The 17,328-nt window shown below is 43.3% G+C and overlaps 1 protein-coding gene across 4 annotated transcripts; it reads left to right on the plus strand.

Moving 5' to 3' along the window:
* The first annotated feature begins 748 nt into the window (after positions 1–748).
* On the plus strand, positions 749–13,655 carry PPP1R2 (protein phosphatase 1 regulatory inhibitor subunit 2). Of its 4 annotated transcripts, XM_065639609.1 has the most exons (7): positions 752–1,049; positions 5,327–5,434; positions 5,894–5,974; positions 6,275–6,375; positions 7,687–7,866; positions 10,817–10,867; positions 12,220–12,308. In XM_065639609.1, the coding sequence occupies exons 1-6, from the start codon at positions 898–900 to the stop codon at positions 10,819–10,821; spliced, it is 627 nt and encodes a 208-aa protein (XP_065495681.1). In that variant the 5' UTR covers positions 752–897; the 3' UTR covers positions 10,822–10,867; positions 12,220–12,308. The 4 variants fall into 4 exon arrangements, with proteins under 4 accessions (XP_065495682.1, XP_065495680.1, XP_065495681.1 ...); XM_065639610.1 differs by lacking the exons at positions 10,817–10,867; positions 12,220–12,308 and adding an exon at positions 9,114–9,549 and having other exon boundaries at positions 749–1,049; XM_065639608.1 differs by lacking the exons at positions 10,817–10,867; positions 12,220–12,308 and adding an exon at positions 9,925–10,805 and having other exon boundaries at positions 751–1,049.
* Positions 13,656–17,328: the final 3,673 nt, after the last annotated feature.

Consider the following 17,328-nt stretch of genomic DNA (forward strand, 5'->3'; position numbering starts at 1 on the left):
CCAGCTCTTTTTGCTGCTTTTATTGACGTGAAGAAACAATGACGTGGATGTAGAATACTGCACATCTGCAGGAACGCCCTGCACTGGCTGCGGTGGGACCCCGACGGGGGGGGTGTGCAGCAAGGGGCTCTGCTCCCCTGGGCGGGCCAGAGGAACTTGGCAGGGAACCAACATCTCGCTCATCTTCACTAGCCGGAGGCGGCTGAGATGGGAGGGAGGCCTTGCAGGGGCCAGAAACAACTGCCGTGTTTAAGCCATTAACCCTTCAAACTTTTAGATCCTAACGCCGTAGTTCCTGTGTGACGCAAATCAAACGCCGCAGGACACGCCAGGTGCCGCCGCCTGTGCTGGCTCCTGGGGGCGGAGCGCCGCCACGTCCGAGCCCGCGCCGCCTCTTGGCTCGTGCCGCCGCGCACCGGGCGGTTCTGCCGCGCGCGCGGGGCGGGGCGCGCGGGGGCCCCGGGGCAGCGGCCGCTCCTGCCGAACGCGCGCGCACAGACCGCGCGCGGCCTCGGCGGCACCGCGCGCGTGCGCACGGGCGCCCCACGTGCACAAGCCTCGCGCCCGCCCACGCGCGCGCAGAAGCCCCGGAGGTGTGCGCGAGCCGCCCCCGCGCGCGTGGGCGCAAGCCCTGCGCACACGCGCGAGCCGCCGTGCCGCGGCTCCCGCTGCGCATGCTCGCGTGTGCCCGCGCACGTACACGGCGCTGGCAGCCGCGCCAGACCGACCGCAAAACAGCCAAGGGTTTGGCGGTCCGCCGGCCGCCAGGGGGCGCGGCCCCGGCGGGCGGTGGGGCGGGGCCCTTTTCCTCTCTCCCCGCAGCGGCGGTTGTGACGCGCGGCGGGGCGGGACCGGCGTGAGGCGGCGGCGGCGGCGGCCGGAAGCGGGCGGGCGGCGATGGAGGCGGCCTCGGTGCCGGCCGCCTCGGCCTCGGCGGGGCGCGGGCCCATCAAGGGCATCCTCAAGAAGGGCGGCAGCAAGCAGTCGGCGGGGGGAGCGGCCACCGGGGCGCGGCGGGCCAGTCCGGCCCGCGAAGAGGACGAGCATGGGTGAGAGGGCCGCGCCGGGCCCTGGTGGTGCTGAGGCGGCGGGTCCCAGGGGACCCTTCCCTCCGGCCCCGCTGCCTCCCGCGGAGCGGCCTCTGCCAGGCGGCGGCTCCAGCCGGGGTTCTCTGGGCTCTCCCGTTTGTCGGGGGTGGCGTTGAGCGGGCGGAGCAGTAACGGGGGGAGCGGGTCACTGGCTCCGTGCACTCCCGGTGCGGCGGTCCCGGGCACAGGGCCGGGCAGGCGGCTGGGGGCGCCGGGCGGGGGCAGTCCGGGAACTGCAGGGCTGGCTCTTCATGGCAGCGCCGTGTGACAGCTGGAGGGCTGATGTGGTTCCCTGCTGCTCATGACACATTATCAGGAGCTATATTATCTTTAAATGCTTGTTCAGAAAGACGAACAGAAAGGCTTTACAGTTGCTGCAAAGTGTTCTTTGCCATGTGAGATTTATTCTCAGTTTTCTCAAAGGTAGCTTATTTCTCTGTGACTAGAAGTGTGTCCCTGGGGAGAGGACCTTTGCTGGGTTGAAACATAAGTAAGAAAGATGTATTATTGCTTGTTCAACATTCATCTGTGAAGGTCTCATACTTGAGATTATGCACTGGCCATGTGGTTTGTGTTTTGAATGACAAGAAGGTCTTGGTTTAATTGTAATATGCTGAGTTAGTCCAGATACGCAAGAAGTGGTTTTTATGCAGCCAGTAGCTGCCCTTGACCAGTAAGAATTCTTGCACTTTTCCTGATGTTAGCACCCAGCATGCACTGCCTAATGTTTCTCTGAGACTCACATCATGTTTAGATGACCAGGGTTTTACACGAACTCTATATTTCCAAAATTGCTTTTGGTGGTTTTCTTCATCTGGGACCTTGCTTGGCATTGCAAAGAGAGAAATAATGATAAAATAAAATGGTCATGCAATTATTCTTTTGTGTTATGGTAATATTCCTTTCTTCTTCACCTAGTTAAGTCACGAATATAGTCTAAAGTCAGCAAGCTAGGAACAAAGAGGTTTTGGGTTGCTCTGTTGCCTGTGTTAGCTGCTCCTGCTTTTCAGGGAGAAATTATTGCAGCTGAAGGAATGAGATGATGTTTTTGAAGGAGGTGAATGTAAGTAGCAATATGCTACAGAAATGCTGTATTTTTTTTCCTGTTCTCTAGTTTTAACATAATGTAGCAGAAGGTGTTTGCTACCACACTAGACATGAAGTAAACTGACTATTGGTAACCTCTATTTAATATTGGTAGCCTCTATTTAATTTTCTGCAGCGTCTTTCACACAATCTTGAAGAATGATCAGAAATTAGAGTTCAAAGTGATGAGCTGAGTGTGCGGTATATTGGTTATAGGACACAGTAATTTTTTGTGAAACAGTTAAGTGGCAGCAGTCCAGCTTCTATTTCTCGTTTACCAATGTGAGTCAATAAAGTTAATTAGATTAATTCCGAAATTGTCTTGGAAGTTAAAGGATATTGGCTAAACCTGGCAGGCTGCATTGGAAGATTTCCTGGAAAGATCAGTATAGTGTATTTAAAGCTGGTTTGTGTGCAGGTATTTTGTTTGGTTGACAACACTTCATTAAATCAGTGTTATTTCTGACTAAATCTGAACTAATCATTTTGAACTTCAAAGAATGATAAATATTACAGCTGTGATTTTCCTTGAAGATTAAAAATTAGTTTATAAATTAAAGTATTTGTTCTCTTTGTGCACTTCTATCAGCAGCCCCTCTACTTACTTCTAATATTGAAATTCAGATCTGAATACCTTTAAAAATAGCTGCAGATAAAAGAGCTCAGTTGTGTCAGCTGTCATCTTTTGAAGCACCGTGTTCAGTAGAGCTTGCATGTATTTGCATCATTATTCACTTTGCACTGTTGTTAGGATGGTAAAATTCTCTGGAAATGAATTCCTTAATGAAATATGGTGAAAGAAGCAGCTTGTGAAATTGGGACACCACTGGAACTGCATCCTAAGAGCTGAGATCGTGGTTTAATGGTAGATACATTCTTGGCATTCCTAGTATACAGTTTTTTTTTCAGTAAGGCTCCTGTAAGAGCCTGTGAACGATCTGATCTGGCATTTCACAAAGTAACTAGGCAAGTGTGTGTGTGCGCGCCAACAGCTGGGTTGGAACAGGTGAGAAGAGTCTGCTATGGCAGGAGCCAGTGAGGCGTTCCTGTGGGCAATACTGCTGCAGAAACTTCTTGCCTATCCAGGTGTGATCTCAAAACAAATGATTATATATATCTGAAGATGTGAGAGAATACAAATGAGCACTTCTGACATTTTTCAAAGCTGATTTTCCTAAGGTAAATTACATTTCCTAGTTCTGTATCTGAAGGGGTGTCAGGAAACATTTTCCTCTGATGGTCTTAAGCTCTATCATTACTGTAATGCTGCTCAGGCATGCCTAAGCATGCTAAATTGGAGATAGTCAAGGGAGGTGTGTGTTTTTAGAGCACTTAGTCACTCTCCTGTGATGGCTTTTTACATGGAGAGGTAAAATGACAGGCTTGTCTGTTTGCCAGTAATGACAGTTTTTCTCCTAGCTGAATTTTAAGTTGTGCTTTGGGACAAGTTCCACAGCGAAGGCTTTTAGAGTTGGCATCTGAGTTTAAAGAAAGGAGTCTGAAAAACTAAACCTAGTCTGAAAAACTAAAACCTTGCTCAGTCTTCTATTTCTAAGTTACTGATCTACTAGTTGTCAGCTGTCTAATTTGGAGAGCAGTGCATGCCAAAGAGATTCTTCTAAGGTTGCCAATATTGTTATTACATATTGAGTTGCGAGCCCAGGCAATAAACCTGGATGTGCTCTGGGCAAGTGTGGTTAACACAAAACATGTGGTGGGAGTTTCTCCTGTATGTCGTGAGTCCTCTTCAACTAAACTCCATCGTCTTTAGAGGGGCTGTTGACCATTATCCACCTACGGCTAGCAAAAGTTCTTACGCACTCACTATGAAACTGTATGATCATCTTCTGTTAGTCACAGATGAACTTTAAGCAGGTGTTTAGCTGATGTTTGACTGGGGATTTTTTGACTCCTAAATAGATAGGTTTGAATAACTGGAATTCATGGACCAGAGCTCTTGCTTTGTCATCAGGAAGCTCATGATTCTCCACCCCGCCAGAGTAGGCAATCTGACTCACGTGATGGCTGCTTAGGTTGCAATCCTTATGTTGCAGTTCACACAAAATGATTGAATAGATCTGAAATCTCAAACGTGAGAGTTTGGCATTGGCTACTATATGCTAAGGGGATTAAGCTCATTTGATTTTTTTTATTCATTTCTGGAGTATAAGTTTGTGGTGTGTACGATTCAGCATCAACTCCCGGATCTATTTTTTTTAATCCCTTTAGTTTTTTGTTTGTGTTTTTTTGTTTTTTTTTATTCCCCCCACCCCGCATTGTATTACACAGTGCTCTCTGTATTTGTACTTGGAATTTTGCTTTATTGGTTTTGTTTTACAGATAGCATTCTGCTCAAGAGCGGTTGTGTTATCAAGATTGATTAAAACATTTCTGTGGCTTTTAGATCAGTGGAGGGATGACTCTTCCTCTGGCCACAAGGGTGGGCTTTTGTTTGTGAATATACATAAAATGGCACGTTCTCTGATTACTTGAGGAAATTCTAAATAATATAATGTCACTGGTGCCTGTCTGTGTGAAATGCGAAACTCGCTCTGCTTAATTACAGCAGTGAATCAGTTCCGTTCTGTTCATACAGCCTTTGTCCTTCTAGAGTGTACTCATAATCAGCTTGTTTAATGCTACGTATTTTGCTGTAGGAAGTTGTTGGTTGGTATTGTTTATGCAACAGTTTCACTAATAATCATAGCAGCTCACTGAACAGAGGTGAGGTGGAAGTAATTTGGTTTTGTTGAGGTGTTGCATTTGTAATAAGAGGAAGAATGATTTTACAGTGACTTCTAACAAGAGCAGACAGTTAATAGGACAGTGATTGAACAAGGCCGGTAGCCTCTTGAGAAGATATATGTATATATGTGAGTAAGAATCCATTTATAGATCACTGAGGATATTTAGCTATTGTGAATTGTTAGGGAAATTAAGTTGCACTGGTAATTTGTCATGACTTAACTGAAGTCTGCATAGAGCAGTGTTTGATAGCCATACTTTGAACATGCTTGTGTGTTATAACAATATTCTTTGTGCATAGTGTGTAGTAGAGGTCAAAAGACATTCTAAATATTCCTTTTCTGTGGCCAAGCAGAACTAATTGTTTTTAGAATATAAGAAAATTTAATTTTGTTTTCTTATTTCAGTAAAAAGTCCCAGACATGGGATGAAATGAACATCATGGCTACGTACCACCCAGCAGGGAAAGATTATGGCTTGATGAAAATAGATGAGCCAAGTACTCCTTATCACAGGTAGGCTTGCTAAACTGGTAGGAATTGCTAGTAGTTTTACAGCAAAATTGACTTTGTGGATGATGTAATATTTACTGTAGCTGATTGCCTGACAGACTGTGCAGGCCTATTGGATATATGCAACATATTCAGATTTACAAAGCTTCTAAATAAAGGCTTACAGCTATTGAGGAGAACTGTCAAAAAGGACAAAGTCAATTTTATAAGGTCTATGTGTAGCAAGCCTGAGGCTTTGAATGCAATAAGTGTTTGACTTGTACTGATTTTATTTTTTTTCAGTTAATATCTATATACTGGACCATAAAGTTCTCATTCATATCAATATGTAAATTAGATTTTGAAAGTTTTTAAAGTATTAAAGGTATCTTTAATTGAACGTTGTAAGGTATAGACTGTTTTATCAAGCAAATTTTAAGCAACAAATTATTGATAAAGGCTACTTTTTGTTTGCCTTCCAAGCATGGTAGGAGAAGATGATGAGGATGCAGTGAGTGATTCAGAATCAAACGAGCGCTTGGAAGCCGATGTGTTGAGTAAAAAGTAAGTATTGTCATAGAAAATTGACTAAATGTTAAGATAATCCTCTTTTCTGGAGCAGTTTTCTCTTTGGAAAGGTGTTGCTGTTTTCTCTAGAAGTCAAATTTTTGCTGTTGTCAAATTAAGTTGTTTTTTGTGTTTGATAATGCTACTGGTACTTAAAACCTCTTACAGGTTGTTAGTATGCATAAATATGGCAAAAATAATGAACTAAGCAGTTGGTATGAGTGTCCTGAAATGTCATGTATTTTAAATAGCAAAGAAATTGCTGCTTCAACATTTTGTATTGCATGTTTTATGTAGACTGGCAGCTGCAGCTGACACTAGACCCAAGATTATAGCAAGGCAAGAGGAAAGCAGTGAGGAGGAGGAAGAGGATGAAGAATTAACACCTGAAGAACGAGGTAGGCATAAGTTGGTGTGTGGTGGTGGTTTGGATTGGGTTTTTTCCCATTTTTGTTTTTTTTTCCTACAAATAGTTTCAGTTTTTCAGTAAGAAATATTTGGGAAGAAAAAGTACTAATTAACAGAAAGATGTTGGCATTTGAAAATGGAGATATATGGTGTTTAATGGGTAAGTAAAAGATGGAACAAATATGCTGTTTGTTTCAAATCAGGACTGTTTGGAATCTACATATAAAGAGGAGTTTGCTTGCTCTGGCTGGCTGCCTCCTTGTGTAGAAGCTTACGGTATGGAAATTCCTCTTAAGAAACCTAGACATCTCAAATAAGCAGCTCTTCTGGTTTTGGGGTGAGGGAGTACTTCTTTCTCTGAATATATTTCAGGTAGACTTAAGAATTCAATGAGTACCACTGCAACTAAGATGTTACTAACAGCTTGCAAACGTACAGATGATATTTCCGTTGTTTTCAAAACAACTGGTAGATGGCTGCAGCAGGAAACCCACATTTATTCGTAAGCAAATTGCCTCATCCATCTTCAACAGATGTTGTTTTGTGTTAATTTGGGCTAGCACATTTTGAGGAAGCAGTCAAACAATGATACTTCTAAGTGTTCAAGCTTGCATTATCAAGTTGTTGCTTCTCATCTTTCCTGGCTCCAACTGACTTATAACTTTACTATTCTAAAGGAAGAAAAAAAAAAAGTGTTGGGGCTGCCAATAAGCAAAGTTTAATTGTAATGTGTTACTGCTAGACCTTCTAATGCTTAATACATGGAGCAAAGTTAGGCTTCAGGCCATGGCTGAAGTGGAAAATATTTTCTTCTACACGTGGTAAATATATCTCTCATAACTGGCCTTTGGTAGCTAGCCAGGAGTCAAGTTGGACATCTGCAAAACTTCATCTTCTATCCTATCAATGCAGCTCAGCTTGTCCTTAAGGTTACTTAGAAAATAGGCTTGTGAAACTTTGGAGTTTCTTATGCTGTTACTAGATGCTTCTCTTGGTTCAGACATACTCTTGCTTGCAGACAGGTTCTTTTAGAAATGCTATAGCCTTTCCAGTCCGTTAATTACTTGCCTTTTTGTAAGTCAGACTCATTTAAATAAGAACACACTGCTGCTTGAAGAAAATAATTTGAATTCAGTTATTGCTTGATCATATAAACAATGGACTTTCAAGGTAGGAATAAAATTGACCTGGGAAGCAGCTGGTGCCTCTCTGAAGAGGAAGTAAGTTGGTTTTTTTGTGTGTGTGTTTTGTTTTTGTTTTTTAAAGGGAAGAAATAAATATTTGCATTTGTTTGTCCACAGAGAAGAAGAAACAGTTTGAAATGAAGAGAAAAATGCACTACAATGAAGGACGAAACATCAAACTGGCAAGACAACTCATTGCAAAGGAACTACATAGTGAAGAAGGGGATGATGATGAGGATGAAGAGATGTGTGATGCTGCAGATGTAGAAACGATGAATACAGAAGCTACTGAACACGGTGAGCTACTTACTGCTTAATTAAAAAAACATGTTTAAGTACTGGTGGTCCTTTCAGCTGTTGGGAAATAAATACACTGTGTGAGAATGAATAGAAAGAGAACTGTATGTAACACTCAATATGCAATGGTGTGTGTTGTCTTGATAGGTGGATTTGTAGCACGGTACCAAACCCACCAGTATTGCTAAATAGCATGTGGGCTTTTGTTTGTTGTGGCACAACAGAAAAGCAAACATCTCTGCTTCATACTATTTCCCCAGCATAACTGACTCTTGGTAGCGAAGTTGCCAGCATCCTTTTTAAAAGAAGGTTTGTCCTGTATAGAACGCTTAAAGCTGTGGCCACGTGGGAGAGCCTGGCCTTATGTTGTGGTTCAGTTCCCATTCTGCTCCCAAACCATCCTGTAGCCAGCAGTGAGAAACTAGGATGAATGTGTTCTCCCTGTTGAGAGGGGCGTATCTAACTTCCTAAGTAAGAACTTCTCTCTGTCTTACTGTAATGTAAAACTGCTGTCAGGACTTCAGTACACACTTGTCCTTAAGCAGTAATGTTCATTTCTATAGTATGGAGTAAGACCCACAGCTTTGCTTTTAGTGCAGCTATGGGAAGAAAGTCTGGGACTTTTAGCTGGAGGCTGTTTCTAAAACCTGCTTCAGGGCTGTCTCTTGATAGGAGACTCATAAAACTGTAAAGGCTGACACCTCTTTAAGCTTTTTCCTGGGTGAGGAGGGTAGGCTATATAATAGAAGTGTTTGATTTTTGTGGTGTCCTTCTGGTGAATAATTACAGCTGTTCACTACCCACCTCTGTGTGTAACAGCACTTCAAACAAGTTTTTGGCATTAAAAAATAGACATCTGTTGCTCATGAGACCGGTGGCAATGAAGTCTTTAAGCCTTCTCCATCTGTTGCTTGGCAAAGCTATGAGACATCAGCACAGTCTGCGGACTTGGGAAGATGCTGCATGCGTTTAACTTGGTTCACATTTGCTTTTCACAACCGTGTGAACTAGGAACTCTTCTAAAACTAGTTTAAATTCCACACAATAAAAAGGTGATCTGCAAAGTTGAGTTTTTAAGCTCTGCAGATTGCCATATTAGTCCTCCCATAATAAATAATAGGACTAAAGCCTTCATAATTGCTCTGAAAGGGTCATTTCGTATGTCCGAGACCCACTAATGGACTGACTTGATCCAGTAACTTACCGTATGCCTTATAATGGCTATTTACTAGAGCTTCACTCTCCAGGGGAAAGGAGGGCTCCAATAGGCAACCTTATGAGCCTTCTCCATGGCTGGAAGCTGCCATCTCTCTGCTCTCTGCTGTAAAACAGAGGCAACTCCGCTCCCCAGCTGCATTCACCAGTGGAAAGAAGGCACACCTTTGCAGCATTTTCCATCTGTATTGTTGAAATGCATTCCACCTTGCTTCATAACCAGCTTCAGAGCCACAACTGGTAAATATCAATTTTAGACTGCTCATGGCCAATAAATTCCACGAATGTAACCGCTTACCTGTTTATCGACGCATTAACTAACTGTTTCACCTCTGCACTGTGGCATATAGAAATAGCTTCAATTAACTTGATGTAGTTCTAAATTCTTCATTTTTGTGTTGTATCATTCTGCTTAACAAACCTTGAGGTTTCATTATCCCCTAATCTCTGCATCAACTACCAGAGCTTTTGGTCTCTGTACTTGATCAATTCTTCTGAGGTTAAGTACTGGTCTTACTTTTGTAGTGGCTGGTGAATTGAAGCCCTCAGACTGATCACATGTGATTCTTTGTGGCAGGGTTGGTCAAAGGATGATTGAGTACAGTCAAAACTGTTAATAAACATCTGTCTTCTGCCACTGCCCATGCTTTAAGAAATTCCCGTGAGATGATAAATATTCAGCAACATTGCCATGTTGCTACCTGGATTCTTTGCTAGCCTATGGTTTGGGTCATGCCATGCTTTTGATTATGTTAGGCAATTGGGTATTTAAAATAGTATTTCAGTTTGGTTGTTTCCTTCATGGAAGTGGACCAAAATGCTATTAATATTCTTGTTCCTTAGAATCCCCTTGTGTGGAGAGATGATTCATCTGGATAGCTTTCGAAGAGCTCTTCAACTTCAAGTCATTGTATTTTGAAGTGCTTTCTCACAGAGCAGAAAAGGAGGGTTTTCTTTACTCATTGTATTCTCATTGTATTGATTGATGCAGGAGCTGATTTTTTTTTTTTTCTTCTCTTTTTGTGATGGCTTATTTTGGCTTCGCACTGTTAAACTAACAGCTCAGATGCTTGCTTTTAACTGCAAAGGAAATGTCTTTTCTGCATGCTGTATTGTAGCTACATTTTGATAATTTCTTCCATTTGACTTCAGTTTATCTGAAGTTGAGATCACCTGGTGATGGTGTATACATGAGGCTCTTAGGGACATGGTTTAGTGCTAGATTTAGGTCATGGTTGGACTCGATCTTAAGGGTCTCTTCCAACCAAAATGATTCTATGTGGCTACCACTCACCTGTTATGTCTGAGACTGTCAATGTATGTAAGTGAGAGCTGGCATACAGTGTCTTTTGTATTCCAGCGGAATAACATGACTTCTATAGTACTGTGATTGTTCCAGGTAAAGATGTGACATAAGAGGCATTTCTTAGTGGTCTGTTGTGACTCTAGGGCTCCACTGGCTCCTGCGTGGTTTTTCAGGCAATTTGAGACCATCTTCTCACTTGGAATATTTTCGTCTATTAAGATCCTTAAAAGGTTCTGTGCTTCTCTTATTTGATCCTCCTTTCTACCCTCTAATCCTGTCTGGTTTGTATTTGAGTAAAACTAACAGTACTCTCTTAATCTCCACACTCGGCTTTTGAAGAAGGGGCTAAAGACTTAGGACAGGTTTTTAAGAAGACTTCTGTCAGATACCACCAGCTCTGCTAATACTAGTTGCGCTTCTTGGTTACAGACTGAGATTTCTTGCTGATTGAAATGAAGATGGCCAGTCCAGTCAGTGATGGTGAGAACCGTTTGTGTATTTTTGCCCCTGTCTTCATCATGGGCTACCAAGTGTTTTTAAGTGGATGAGTCATTCCTTTCTTGCCTCAAGTAGCTGTAACTTATGCCATGCATAGGGATTCTAGCAGCCAAGGTTTTTGGTGGAAACGAAAGTTCAGGTTGTACTAGACTGCATTAGGATTGCTTGCTTCAGCATTTTAGATACACTGGAATTTCTCTGGATACTCCCTATTTATGACTCTGTGAACAAGGTAAATAGACTTTGCCAGCAAAATAGTGACCTTTGTTCCTCTCCACAAACACTTTTTCTTTACAAATTGTCTTTGAAATCACTGAAGGAGAGATTCCTAATGTGGGTGGATGTAAGCATGATGATTTCAATGCAGAGCTGTCTTTTACTTCTGCTACACAAAAGTATCGCATACAAGGGTGCGATCTATAGCAGTTCAATTGACGATGGTAAAACAATTGTTCTCTCCCTATGGCTCATTTAGCATTCATTGCTTTGATAACCCTGCTCAGATACTGCTGATCAGCTTAGCTGTCAGCTGACTGGGTGTGCTCATCTGGCCTTCCATAGATACAGGATATGTTGTGTTTTCTTAACCAGGGTGAGCATCACCCTGAAGATGACGTGAGTGAGAAGGCTGGGAGCATACACAGATTAGTTCTGCTTGTCAGCTGTGCACCGCACTTGTTACCAAGTCTAACTCCTGCTGAAGCCTAACTGGCCATTTTAAAAAAGATTATCATCTGTGGTTTTCTCTCTCTTTGCTTTATGCTGTTGAATTTTCAGGTGCATATATATATATTTACATATCTATACATATAAATATATATAGGGCTTTTTCATATGAAAATCACTGATGAGAAGCTTCCCCTGATTTGTTGCTGTTCTTTTGCTCAAAACCATGAGTTTAATGACTTCCTGAGAAACACAACAGACTGTGCTCTTTCATTTACAAGCTTGTTTTGGTTTGAAGTGTTTGATGTGGAAGTGACATTTGACCTGGAAAGTACTATACTTGCTTGTGTTTCAGGAACCTCATGTGTTCTGCAAATTTATCTCTCTTGTAACTCCCGGGTTCAATCCTCCTAGTTCCAGGGGTTGTGAGCACACAGTACTTGGTGTGCTGAACAAGGGTGTTCACCATTTCTTCGGAACATGAAGATGATATAACTATTTTGGAAGTTTCTGCGCTCTCAAACTAAAAGCTTGTAGGTTGCTAAAATGGATTGGCAAACATTACCATTGGAGAAGCAAAGGTGATTTCAGGAGGGTATTTGTGTGTGTTTCGAAAACATTCAGTGACTGTGAAGAATTATCTATTTTTTGTAATCTTTCTTATGCAGCACATGCTACTCGTGACCAGCTGGAAAGTAGAGCACACAGCATAGAAGAAATCTGTCCAGAACTGTAACTGCTTGTCAAAGACACAAATATAAACATCGCTTCATGATTTTTGCAATTAAAGCTCTTAAATATTGAGAAGCATATCAGTTACAATGTTGTATTGCCAAGAATGTTAATTTTAGACTTGTCCATTAGGCAGAAAAACCTGTCTAATTGATTTATTTTTGTGCCTAGTATTTCATGGAGGATGCTGCTTCCTAATCTGTTCAACCAGAATGGCATTCCCTGTGTGTGTAATGCTGATTATCTTCTGTAATGTACTGTTATTCTTCATGCTTCAAAACAGACAGTATCTGTTGGTTTTTCACTATTTATTTGACAGTGTTCTGTATTGGGTAATTCTTATGGAAAGGTTTGGGATTCAAGAGCCAAACGGTACAGCATATATCAGATTGACATGCAAGCTATTTATCAGACGTGTTAAGCAGTTTAAAAAGGGATTATTTAAGTCTTACAACCTCTTTGTAAAATCTTGACCTGTTAATCTAGATTTCAAGACGTTGTTACCTGTACTTTCCCAGTCTTTAGAAGAAGAGTTGTATTATTTTTTAAGAGTCAGTTGTTAGATTCTGACTAAGGCAGTACTAACGTTTGGTGGAGGGAATGTTTTTACACTGGAAATGTGTTAACTTGAACTTTGCATTTAACTGTCATTATCTCGTCCATCGGGACTGCGTGTTTTGTGGAGCTCTCTTTGGCTTATCATGAGAACATGGAAGTTCTCTCCAGCCTTTCTCTTAAAACCACATCCACTGTCACCCTTCTGGCTCTTGTTTTGAACTTTTGGTCCTTTCCACTTGCATGAACAGTGCTTGTGCTCGTAGCACCTGAGGAAAAACACCCAACCATGATCAAATCCACATCAGGCCTGTGAAGATGAGCTGAGTTTAGGTTCTGGCTGTTCTTTATATAAAGATTGCTGCTGATCATCTTCTCACTTGGGGTTGGTAACCTGCATACTGAAAACCACTGGTCTAAATCTTCCTCTATCCATTGCAACTTAGAGCAGCTGCTTTTGGAAAATGAAGGTTGTTTGGAAGAATAGAAGGGAAACTGCCTAATTCAAATACTTGTTTGCAGTGTGGTTGTATAGCCCCTGTAAAGAGGGATTCTGAACTGCCAAATTGCTGTAAACAACATCCCACTCAATGGAATTTGACTGGTGAATGTTCTAGTAGTTCCTGGGTTTTATTATACAAATGAAGTATACAGTTAAGCTTTAGCTTGGTTATGAGATACAATGTATATCTTAATTTTGATCTGAATTTGATATGTTGCAAAAATCCATATAATTATATGGATCTATTTTAAAATGTCTTTTTGTCCACTGTATATGTGAAGTTTGAATAAAGGAATGAAAGATATTTTACAGTTATACGCATTCTCAAGTGTGAGCTTTCATGATATACCAGAGAGATTGAGAGTCATTGAGAGGCAATAGGATGCTGTCCTTTGGAAGATTTACACGGGAATAATTCCCTAGAATGGGTGTGTTGCCAAAGATACCTGTGAGTTACGCTAACTGGGTGTTGCAGTGTGCCTTTCCCAACAATCTCCTCTCCTCAGTAGGTAACAGGCTTGTTAGTTGTGGGATATTTCATTTTCTAAGGGCCTGAATCAGGATTAATACTGTCTTTTCACAAGCAGCTGAACTCTTGATTCAGTCCAGTGTGGTGATGCTAATTTTTCAATATAGAGAGTACTATTTTTTCTTGTATCAAACACAGTCACGTCTATAAAATAGGGCAAAGAGTAAGTATTTAGGTACTTCTGACTCTTGAAGTCCCTTACTGGAGCTTTAAATTTGGCTTCCAAGAGCAGGATTTCAACATTTAGTTTGCAGCCTTTATATACCAGCCTGCAGCATTCACTGTTGGAATGTCTGCACCAACCTGGATTTCAAACTGGCCCGGTCTAGGGTAGCTCAATCCTACCGAGCAGGGCAGCACTCAGCAAAGCTGTGTTGTGTTCACACAGGAACATGAGTGGGTCGGGGCCGGACCTATGGATATGAGTAACGCAGATGTCTCCTGCCATGCTGTAAACAGATTACTGGTACTTTGTGGCAAGTACAGGTGGGCACTTGGTACCCACAACTAAGGCAGAATGCATTAGAGCAGCTCTTACATGAGCTGATGTCCTGCTGTCCTTCCCCCCACGCTTTCAGTGTCTAAGACTTCATTTCGGTGCTCAGCAGGGGCACTTTGTACCCAACACTGCTGGCAAAGCATTTTGTTTAACAAAAAGTACCCGACTTTGCTAACTTCCAGTAAAGACCTTTCTTGTAATGGAGACAAGAGAAAAAATGCCTTTTCTCTTTTTTCATTTGAGGGGGACTTAACTTGCATGCAGGTCTTAATCTTGGGGTGTATATGGTAAAGGCTCATTCAAACAGTGAAGAGTGGTGTAAAGAGGAAACAAAAGACACAGAGTCCTGGCTAATGTGGACACTGAGCTCCATAGCACTGTAATTGTGAAGCTTCTTGCACAGGGTTAAGTCCTCAAGCTGCATCCTGTTTAGAGAAAATATTTTCAATATGCTTCTGATAGGAAAATCACTTGCAAATAAGAACTTTAACTCTGTCTTTATTTTCTGTCCTTGAAAGTTTTTTTTCACACCGAGTTGATTAAAGTTCATGGAAAGCTAAGTATTTTTCCACAGCTCGCTCTTGCCTGTTGAACTTGTCTCTCTTACCAGAACTCTTTGTTTCTGTACCATGCTTTTTGTGGTGTTTGTTATGATACCACCTCACAAATGTAATTATTCTGTTTGAAACCAGTGTTAAGTGTACAACGTAAATAAAACCATTGTTTTCATTACTGCCTTAGGGCACTAATACTAGATATAGTGGTTTGACTTCTTGGAGCTTTTTAGAAGAAACTGGCAGGTACTGTATAGTTTGCAGGTGTGTTCATAGATGAATACTTAAACCAATCTTGCACTTTCCTCATCGCTGCAAATGGGGAAGTACTCTTTAGAGCAGCTTTGACATACATCAGTTTGTACACACTTTCAGATTTTGTGGTTGCTTGACTACCTGGACATGAGGGTCAATCTGGAAACCTGAATTGTGAACTTAAGACAGCAGCACCACAGAAAAGGCTGCATTTTCCAAGGTAATTTTCTTTGTGTGTTGTAGGATTAAAGCATGACTGGCCTCTTTGTGGTCAGCATTGAGTAATCACTCACTAGCATTGAGTAATGGAAAATGACTAACACCAACTCAACTATTCCTTAGGAAGAAAAACTGCATTTCAAAACAGAGAGTTGGGCTCTCTTTTCAGTTGCACACTTGAGTTGAAAAGTGGATTTCACAACATGAATGCAGCCTAAGTGATACAAAAATTTCTTAACTTGCTGCTTTTTCTATGTGAGATGGCTCACAAGAAAATACAGTTGTTGCATCTACATAACTCTTTGTTTGGATCTGACGTTTCACCAGTCTTCAAAAAAAATAAAAAACAAAACAAACCACAACTGACTGAATCAAAAAGCTTCCCTTTTCTTCTGTGAAAGGACACCTTAGCAGAGGGAGAGGCAATAAGGGTACAGCAGGTGTTCAACTTGGAAAGGAAATAAGTCTTATGTTCCTCCCCATCCTGTCATGTTGACTGTTTCTCCTGAGACCAAAAGGAAGTCAGGGGAAAGAACAGGTAGGGTAAGAAAAAGGAAAAGAGAAAAAAAAAAATGGAGGTGAAGTTTGGTGCAGGTGATGGGGCAGTGGAGAGATGGAGCAGGTGAGGGCTGCAGGGGGTGAGTTCAGAGCAGGTATGGTGGATCATCAAACTCCAAATGGCATCAACTCATGTCAGCTTCCCAGCGCTGTGTCCTTGTGACTTGGTGTGACATGCTCCATCTCTGCCAAGTTTACCTGGAAGAGAACAGTAACTTGTACTCCTGTCACTGCCTTCGAGGATGAGTGGAGATGGCTGATGTTCCGTTGCCTTTGTCATTTTTACATCAGAGAACACTGAACTTCTTAAAGCTCTGGTTCTGTTTTCTCTTAAGGGATCAGAAACCTTCAGTGTTCTGCTGTCCTTCACCAGGGAGTGGGGGAGGACCGACACGGCCCTTCTCACTCTGATACAGCGCTTCTGGTCTCTGAAAAGCCTCCAAAAAGCATCCTCAGGCGAACGCTCCGTTCAAAACCGCACACTTGATGTTCTTCGTACCGCTGTCCGTGTTTCTCCTTCAGAGGCAGCTCTGAGTCTGCCCCGGTAACACATCTGCAGCCGTTTCCAGGATCTAGCACGGAAACACGCCGCCGAGCACCCGGAGCCCCAGCTTCTCCCCGGCGCCCAGAAGCTGCTGCCGCACCCTCAGCAGCCGCCACGGGAGCGGGGCCTGCGGGAGCTGCCGCCCCAGCGCTCCCCGGCCGGCTGCTCCCGACCGGGCCTCACCTGCTCAGGTGGGCGCCGGTTGTACCCGCGCGTGTCGGATCCCCGAGAGAGCAGTTCCCCCGCTAATTAATGGGTTTAATTTAACAAAGGCGGAGCCGAGGAGAGCCTGGCGAGCTCCGAAGGAGCCCGGAAGACGCGACACGACCTGCCAAAGCGACCCCTGCCGCCGCGCCCCGCCCCCGGAAACGTTCATCCGCTGCGAGCGACGGGAGAATCAGCCTATCACAGAGTTGGAGCGGCCCCCTCAATGCTTATGAGCGCTGGGATTGGTCTTGCGGGTAGCCGTGGCAATGTCGCTTGCCAATTGGTGGGAGGCCAACGGCTTTTTCCCGTTGGTTTACGAGGCTGTCACTCTTTAGGACACCCGAAGCCGAAGTACCCCCTGCGGCACCTGGCGGTTGGCTGCCTCACCGGAGTGGCCCACTCATTGGGCGGTCTTTCTGTTATGCCCTCCCCTCTCGCCTTGTGATTGGCCGGAGCGCTTCCTTGCTGCTGCGACTGGATGGGCCGCCTGCCCTTCCCCGGCCCTACGCCGATTTGGGGGAAGCCCCACCTGCACCGGCGTCGCGTTGGTTGTTTCTGCTGCGGGCTGTCGGCTATTGGCTAGCCGAGCTGTCAGTTGCGGCCGGGCGCGGGAGGCGGGTAGA

Source organism: Caloenas nicobarica, chromosome 8, assembly GCF_036013445.1.
Source record: "Caloenas nicobarica isolate bCalNic1 chromosome 8, bCalNic1.hap1, whole genome shotgun sequence".
In the NCBI taxonomy this organism is placed as follows: Eukaryota; Metazoa; Chordata; class Aves; order Columbiformes; family Columbidae; genus Caloenas; species Caloenas nicobarica.